The sequence below is a fragment of the Carcharodon carcharias genome, chromosome 31 (genome assembly GCF_017639515.1).
Source record: "Carcharodon carcharias isolate sCarCar2 chromosome 31, sCarCar2.pri, whole genome shotgun sequence".
Lineage (NCBI taxonomy): Eukaryota > Metazoa > Chordata > Chondrichthyes > Lamniformes > Lamnidae > Carcharodon > Carcharodon carcharias.
The window spans coordinates 12,361,831-12,369,774 of record NC_054497.1 but is presented as its reverse complement, the minus strand read 5'-3'; the positions used below and the strand labels follow the sequence as shown (position 1 = coordinate 12,369,774).

At 49.5% G+C, this 7,944-nt stretch overlaps 1 protein-coding gene across 4 annotated transcripts in view; it reads right to left on the bottom strand.

Moving 5' to 3' along the window:
* Positions 1 to 1,782: 1,782 nt before the first annotated feature.
* fuz (fuzzy planar cell polarity protein) overlaps positions 1,783 to 7,944 on the bottom strand; it is a 24,549-nt gene continuing 18,387 nt past the window's right edge. For all 4 annotated transcript variants that reach the window (XM_041177845.1, XM_041177847.1, XM_041177849.1 and 1 more), the window contains 3 exons: positions 5,241 to 5,320; positions 4,458 to 4,559; positions 1,783 to 3,007 (listed from right to left, as the gene is read on the bottom strand). In XM_041177845.1, coding sequence (XP_041033779.1) covers positions 2,805 to 3,007; positions 4,458 to 4,559; positions 5,241 to 5,320 — 385 coding nt within the window. In that variant the 3' untranslated portion in view covers positions 1,783 to 2,804. The remainder of the gene's footprint in view (positions 3,008 to 4,457; positions 4,560 to 5,240; positions 5,321 to 7,944) is intronic.

Genomic DNA, 7,944 nt, shown 5'->3' with positions numbered 1-7,944 from the left:
GTCATACCAGTCACCTGTTTCCATTTACTGCTCTTGAATTTCCCTTGGGTGCCTGCCTACCAATTCAAGGAAGGAATTAGACCTCAGAAGACTTGACCTGAGATCTATTTCAGGGGAGCTGGTCCTATCAGAGAACCTGTGGCCGCGGGGTGGGGGTTGTGGGTTTGAGATAGAGGCCCCCAATCCTTTTCTTGAAGTATCATCATCAACCTGGTGATAACTGTGGCTCATCTGATAAGATTATGAAGGGTTTTGACGGAGGAGACATAGCAATATTTCCACTTGTGGGATGCCCAAAAGGCCAGAAATATGAGAGCCACCAATAAATCCAACAGGGAATTCAGGAGAAAATTCTTTATCCAGAGAGTGGTAAGAATGTGGAGCTCACTACCATAGGGCATGGCTGAGGTGAATAGCAAAGATGCATTTAAGAGCAGGTTAGAGAAGCACAAGGGGGAGAAAATAATAAAACAATATGCTGTTAGGGTTAGATGAAGATTGGCAGGAGGAGGCTCATGTGGAACACAAACACCGGCATAAATCAGTTATACCAAACAGCCTGTTTCTGTGCTGTAAGTTCTATATAATTCTATGCAACTGTTACCACATTTTCCTGTTGGCAGCTTCAGGAAGTGGATAATATTTTATACAGCTAACTATCACTGTACCCCTCTGGATCATTGTCCTGAAGCAGAGGTGTCAGAGAAGTGAAGTAGCTGCATCTTTTACATTTGATTTCTATAGAAGATGCTCCACAGGGAGAGACAGTCAGGCACTGATAACAGCCACCATCTCCTCTCAGTGTGCTGTGGCTCAGCTGTGGCTGTTATTGTGCAATATGGATCAGTTTTTCACACAAGCATTCAAAGTAAGGGCCTGGCTTCCAGCACTGATTAACTTAGCTTTGACAGGAGCAATTGTGGTTGCCTTCTCAGTAAATCAAGTGTGTCATAAAACAGCAAAATAACAAACTGCTAATCCAGAACAAGAAAAATAAACCATTAATGTCTTGTGAATGTATTGATTAATGCGATGACCTTAAAGGAAGGTAATTGTAAATTGTATTAAGAGCTGGCAGCTTACCTGCCTTGAATCAGTTATTGTTTTTGTACCCACAGCCCTTGTGGCCATTTCTCTACCCTGCTTATGAGACTGCAGTGATGCAATACCATAGGAGAGCAGAGTCCTCAGTTCCACACACACTAATTTTAGTGCCAAATCCCAAGAAAGATTAGTTTCAGATGGTAACTGGCGTTATGAGTCACAGTCCAATGAAGCACAGGGAGGGACCTCAGACAGCAGTGAGAGGGAGTTTTACACCATACCTAATGTGTTTTACCTGCACTGGCAGTGTTTGATGAGTACACTGCAGAGAGAGCTTTAACTCTGTATCTAACCCTGTGTTGTACCAGCCCTGGGACTGTTTGATGGGGACAGTGTAGAGGGAACTTTGATGGTTGATCAGTGTGATTTTCCGACCTCTACCAGAATGAAAGGTAAGAACTCAGAAAATCCACCCATTGATGGTTTGATGCTGTCGGAGTCGGTGGGAATTCAATAAAGAAAGGACTTATAATTACAATGCTGGTTCCATGAGGACCATGGCCAATAAGACATTGCCAGTTAGTGAAATGGAGTCTGAAGCTGGCTATAAACTTCCAACTCTGCAACCCAGTCCTGCAGTATACTGCTCATTCATTAGAATTGATGGACTATGTATTGTTCATCACAGGAGTGACCTCTCTTGGGATCTTATTGAGGGACCATGAATACAGAACAATATTTTTTAAAAATCAGAATTTATGAGGCCATTTAATTAAGACTTCATTGTAAGTGCACTCAAAAAATACACACACGCAAGAGAATTTGTCTAATATACATGGGTGCGAATCATCCCGCCACTTAAAAGCTTTTCTTTAAACAAAGTTCTCCACCTTCTTTGTCTTCCCCTCTGCCATCTCACATGGTCCAGAACTGTGAGGGCCTTGAGGATGTTTTGCCTCAGCGGACATTGCTGCACAATTTGCAGATTGGGATCACCTTGACTGGGCACCGACTGCCACTTGCAGGTGTGTGGGGCCAGGGGTCTATTGTTGTGTGAGGCCCACCAAGACACTGCTTTTAATTGCTCTGACATTCGGAATACAGCTTCCCTCTGTGGTGGTTCTGTTATGGGGATTCTAGTCAGTTCACGGATAAAATGCTGGCTGGAGTTTAACAAACATCTGATAGCCACTTTAACTTTTCTTCCTCATCTTCCACAGTTGAAGTACTCCTGTAGTGACAATTCCTTTTTCTTCCAGGATGGTCCCAGCATCAACTTCTTCACATCATGTTCCAATCTCCTGCATCCATGGTCAATGAATGGAACCTCCCATCTGACAAGGCGGCAATGGGTGAAGGGGCAGTTATTTTGCCCCACCCTAGCCCGCCCCTTGTCTTTCCTTTGCTAATCTAGACCTCACAGTGATGAAAGTAGTTTCACTTACGGAAGTTCTTCATGGTCTTTCTGCAATCTTCCCAAACTGTTACTCCACAACATCGGCTGAATCGCAATCACTGTTATGCAAGTGACCATGGCAGCTGTTTCCACACCCAGCTTTTCCCCACAATTTATCAACAGGGTAGGCAGCGGCCCGCTCTTTTCCAGTACAAGGAACAGGGAGGATTGACCATCTGGGCTGCTCTCTGTCCTCGTCACCCTCCCAGAGACAGCACATTTAGTGCAGATGGTCCGCCTGGTTGATGCCAGGTAATGTGGCAGCTGCTTCACTCCAAACACCCAGAGCTCAAACTCATGCCGCTCAGAAAGGAACTTCCTTCGTCAGCAGGTTAAACGTTTTAGTTGCGATGCTCCGCAGGGCAAAGGTGGGGGCATTTGGTGTGAAGGTTAAGAAGAGCTGGTACTGCTGAGTCTGGATGGCATAGCACTTGTGGTCGTCAGCGACAACGTAGCATTCTGCTGGGGAATGGGTGAAGCCGGTGTGGAATTCCTCGTGGAGAGACACTGAGATGAGAAGATTGGACAATAAGAGTCTGAGTTGCGTAAAGGGCTCAGCTGCACATATCGGTATAAGCAAGGAAAAGGGTTAAGAAAGGCCATTTAAAGAATGGTCAATGGTAGGGTTCATTTCCAGAACGAAAGGACTGAAAAGCAGAGAAGATTAAATTTGTTTCAAGCCTCGGTCAGACCCCATGATGTACTGTTGGTAACTCTGGTTTCCAGGTTAACATAAGGACATCGAGGCACTGGCGAAGGTGCAAAAAGAATTCACAAGGACAAAACCAGAACTGAGAGGGTATATCTATCAGGAGAGATTGAACAGGCTGTGTTTCTTTTCTCTAGAAAAGAGAAAATTGAGGGATGGGTCTGATAGAGATCTTGAAGATAATGAAAGGGTTTGCTAGGGTAGATGTTGACAAAATTTCTCCACCTGTCTAAAATCAGGTCATAAATAGAAAAGTTGCCAATAAATCCAATCAGGAATTCAAGAGAAACTTCTTTACCCAGACAGTGGTGAGAATGTGGAACTCACTAGCACAGGCAGTGGCTAAGGTGAATAACATTTAAGGGGAAGCTGGATAAACATCAGGGAGAGAGGAACAGAAGAATGTGTTGATGGGATTAGGAAGAGGCTCGTGTGGAGTGTAAACACCAACATGGGCCAGCAGGGCTGAATGGCCTGTTGCTGTGCTGTAGAATCCATGTAACACAAATAATACCACACCTTTTACGGGTACAAGTGTCTCTAACACAGCAAAACATCCCGGGTTTCACTGAAGGGGGGGGGTGGGGGCGGAAATAGATCACCATTTTCAAAAGGAAAACACAGTAAAAGAAAAGTGAAACATTGAAGGGGAATGTCAAAAAAAATTACAAGGCCAGAAAAATAAATTTGATGTGGTCCATGTGTCCAGCCCCGGGTTGGGAGGGGGGTATATAAACACCGTGTGTCTTCAGCAAGCATTTCACACAGGGAAGAAAACTATTCCCTCGACAATTAAAAAATAATCAAAGTTTTTAACGGAAGCATGTTTGATCCCGTCTGTTCTCCAAAGGCTTAAAGAGCTCAGTTCCTGATCAGAGGGACAGAAGGGGAGGGGAGGGGAGGAAAAGCGCTGTTACTGTCCCTGCAAAAGGAAGTGGAAAGTGAAACGCCTCAAGAGGCAGCAACTGATCAGGAAAATACTCCAAAAGTGTCGAAGGAAGGACAAGAGGATTATGAAGGGTGAGACTGAACTGAAACCTGTATCAGAAATCAAAAAGAAAAGGAAAAGAAAGCTTGCAACTAACCTCCAGGAAACTGAAATCAAAAAGCCAAAGAATGCTGAAGCGAAGGAGTCCATGTTTTCTGGAGGCGGCGGGGGAAGGGGAGGGGTGGGGTGATGGTGGAGCGCAGGCAGGAAAGAAAGAGTTAATCTATGAGTTATAATGCGCTTCAATTATTTTCACTTACCAGGCTTGAATTCACTTGAATCTGCTGGAAAATATGAAGAGACAGCTAGGGTATAAAACAGTCGCAGAATTGATTTGCGTCTCTCAGGAGGAAGTACTGGTCCTGTAACGGTTTCATTAAAATAAACATCACAATTAACAACTTTCCTGGCAAATCACAAGAGAGCAGCTTTCCACATCGTGCTTGCCGTCAGTGGGGGGGCGAGTGGGGGCAGTTTTGGAAGGAGCACCACAAAAGGCCAACGATCAACAAAGACCCGAAATGAAATAGAGCTGAGGCTCGGAGAGTGACTACAGAGCCAAAGGAGGCTGACATTCATTCCCCATCATTCGCTGCCCTTGAGAAGGTGGTGGTGAGCTGCCTTCTTGAACCGCTGCAGTCCACGTGGTGTAGGTACACCCACCGCGCTGTTAGGGAGGGAGTTCCAGGATTTTGACCCAGCGACAGCGAAGGAACGGTTGATATTTTCCACTTCAGGGTGTTGTGCAACTTGGGAGGGGGACTTGGAGGTGATGGCGTTCCCATGAAATCTGTTGGCCTTGTCCATCTAGAGGAGACTCTAGGGGAGACTAAGGATTTGGGACAGGGACCGACATGGGGCCAGGAGTAAGCCACATCTCTTTTCTCTACCTGGGGAATATGAAAATCGAGTCTTGGATACTACCAGATGTGATAGGTTCATCTTTACAATGAGAATGAGGCAGAGAAGTACCACATGCTGCTACCAATAGAACATTGACAATGTTAAAAGTGACAGTAACAATGACTCGACAATGTGCTTACCTTGCTGTTGACTGTGATCAACGGCATGAGGCTGCAGCGTGAACAAATTCTTGCTCTGTTCTCTGTTTATTAACAGAAGACTGGAAGAAAAACACAAGAGAGGAGAAAGTAGCAGCCAAGGCGAAACAGCTGACTGTGAATAAGTGTTAATGACGTTGCCGAGAATTGTTAGTTATTGCTTGGATTGGTGTTTCAGTAAACAATTAGCAAACCTCAGTCTCCGAGCCCAGTTAAATCACACATTCAGCAAATAAAAAAAAACATAGAAGCTGCCACCTCCAGAGAGGGACAGCAGGCTCAAACATTCAATGATTAACGATATTTACCATCTGGATCAGGATTAAGTGTCTCAGCTTCGATCTACATATTGGGAATAAACGCTACTCCCAACGGACAGAATTCATTGCTCCCACTATACTGAAATCCAATGGACCCAAATTCCTTTTCTTCCATTCAAACCAGACAGAATTCCCTTCTGTCACTCACCCTTTCACCCCACATAAAATCCAACAAAGAAAATGAAGCACTTTTGAAGTGTGGTCACTGTTGTAATGAAGAAAACATGTCAGCCAATTTGTGCACAGCAAGCTCCCACAAAAAGCAGGGTGATAATGACCAGATAATGTGTTTTCTTTTTGTGATAATGTTTGAGGGATAAATATTGGCCAGGGCTCATCAAAATAGTGGCAATGGATCTGTTACGTTTACCTGAGAGAGCAGGCAGAGCCTCGGTTTAACATCTCTTCAGAAACATGGGCACCTCTGACAGTGAACAGTTTCTCTACTGCGCTGTCAGCCTGCATATCTGTGCTCAAACCTCCGGAGTGGGACCTGAATCCACCGCCTTCTGATTGAGGAGACAGTGTTTCCACTGAGCCACAGCTGATACTGAACCTCCCTCTATCAACCCCAAAACTCTATATAAAATCTCAAAAGGACATGACGACACAGTATTTATTTTCATGGCACAGACACAGAACCTTCCTCAGTCATCTGATTTTAAATGCATTCACTATAGTCAAATCTACTGTCAAATAACACCAGCAGACATCTTACCTAAGGCATTTAAGGCTTTCTATGGAAAATACACATGCTTATGCAGCATTCTGCATTAATAAAGGATTTTTGGATTGTGAGGAGAGGGGGAGGGGCGGATGGGGAGGAGAGGGGGAGGAGCAGAAGGGGAGGAGAGGGCAAGGGGAGGAGAGTGAGAGGGATGGAAGGGGGGTAGAGGAAGGGGGGGGGAGAGCGGGGGAGACGGGGGTGGAAGGGGAGAGAGGGAGGGGTGGAAGGGGGGGTGAGGGAGGAGTGGAAGGGGAGGTGAGGGAGGCATGGAAGGGGGAGAGAGGGAGGTGGGGAGAGAGGGAGGGGTGGAAGCAGGAGAGAGGGAGGGGTGGAAGCAGGAGAGAGGGAGGGGTGGAAGTGGGGGCAAGGGAGGGGTAGAAGGGGACGAGGGAGGGGTGGAAGGGTGTACGAGGAAGGGGGGAGAGGGAGGGGTGGAAGGGGGAAGAGGGAGGGGTGGAAGGGAGAGAGGGAGGGGTGGAAGGGAGAGAGGGAGGGGTGGAAGGGGGTACGAGGGAGGGGTGGAAGGGAGAGAGGGAGGGGTGGAAGGGGGTACGAGGGAGGGGTGGAAGGGGGAAGAGGGAGGGGTGGAAGGGAGAGAGGGAGGGGTGGAAGGGGGTACGAGGGAGGGGTGGAAGGGGGGATGAGTAAGGGGGTAGAGGGAGGGGTGGAAGGGGGTAGAGGGAGGGGTGGAAGGGGGTAGAGGGAGGGGTGGAAGGGGGTAGAGGGAGGAGTGGAAGGGGTAGAGGGAGGGGTGGAAGGGGGTACGAGGGAGGGGTGGAAGGGGGGATGAGGAAGGGGAGGAGAGGGAGGGGTAGAGGGAGGTGTGGAAGGGGGGGCGAGGGAGGGGTGGAAGGGGGGGACGACGGAGGGGAGGAAGGGGGAACGACGGAGGGGAGGAAGGGGGGATGGGGGGGGTGGCGAGGGAGGGGTGGAAGGGGGGACGAGGGAGGGGTGGAGAGAGGGAGGGGGTGAGAGAGGGAGGGGTGGAAGGGGGAGAGAGGGAGGGGTGGAAGGGCGTAGAGGGAGGGGTGGAGAGAGGGAGGGGTGAGAGAGGGAGGGGTGGAAGGGGGGGCGAGTGAGGGGTGGAAGGGGGTAGAGGGAGGGGTGGAAGGGGGGGCGAGGGAGGGGTGGAAGGGGGGGTAGAGGGAGGGGTCGAATGGGGAGAGAGGGAGGGGTCGAATGGGGAGAGATGGAGGGGTGGAAGGGGGAGAGGGAGGGGTGGAAGGGGGAGAGGGAGGGGTGGAAGGGGGAAGAGGGAGGGGTGAGAGTGGGAGGGGTGGAAGGGGGAGAGGGAGGGGTGGAAGGGGGCAAGGGGTGGAAGGGGGGGCGAGTGAGGGTTGGAAGGGGAGGCGAGGGAGGGGTCGAAGGGGGGGCGAGTAAGGGGTGGAAGGGGGCGAGGTGGGGTGGAAGGGGGTGAGAGGGAGGGGTGGAAGGGGGGAGAGGGAGGGGTGGAAGGGGGTAGAGGGAGGGGTGGAAGGGGGCGAGGGAGGGGTGGAAGGGGGAGAGGGAGGGGTGGAAGGGGGTATGAGGAAGGCGGGGAGAGGGAGGGGTAGAGGGAGGGGTGGAAGGGGGAACGACGGAGGGGAGGAAGGGGGGATGGGGGGGTGGCGAGGGAGGGGTGGAAGGGGGAGGCGAGGGG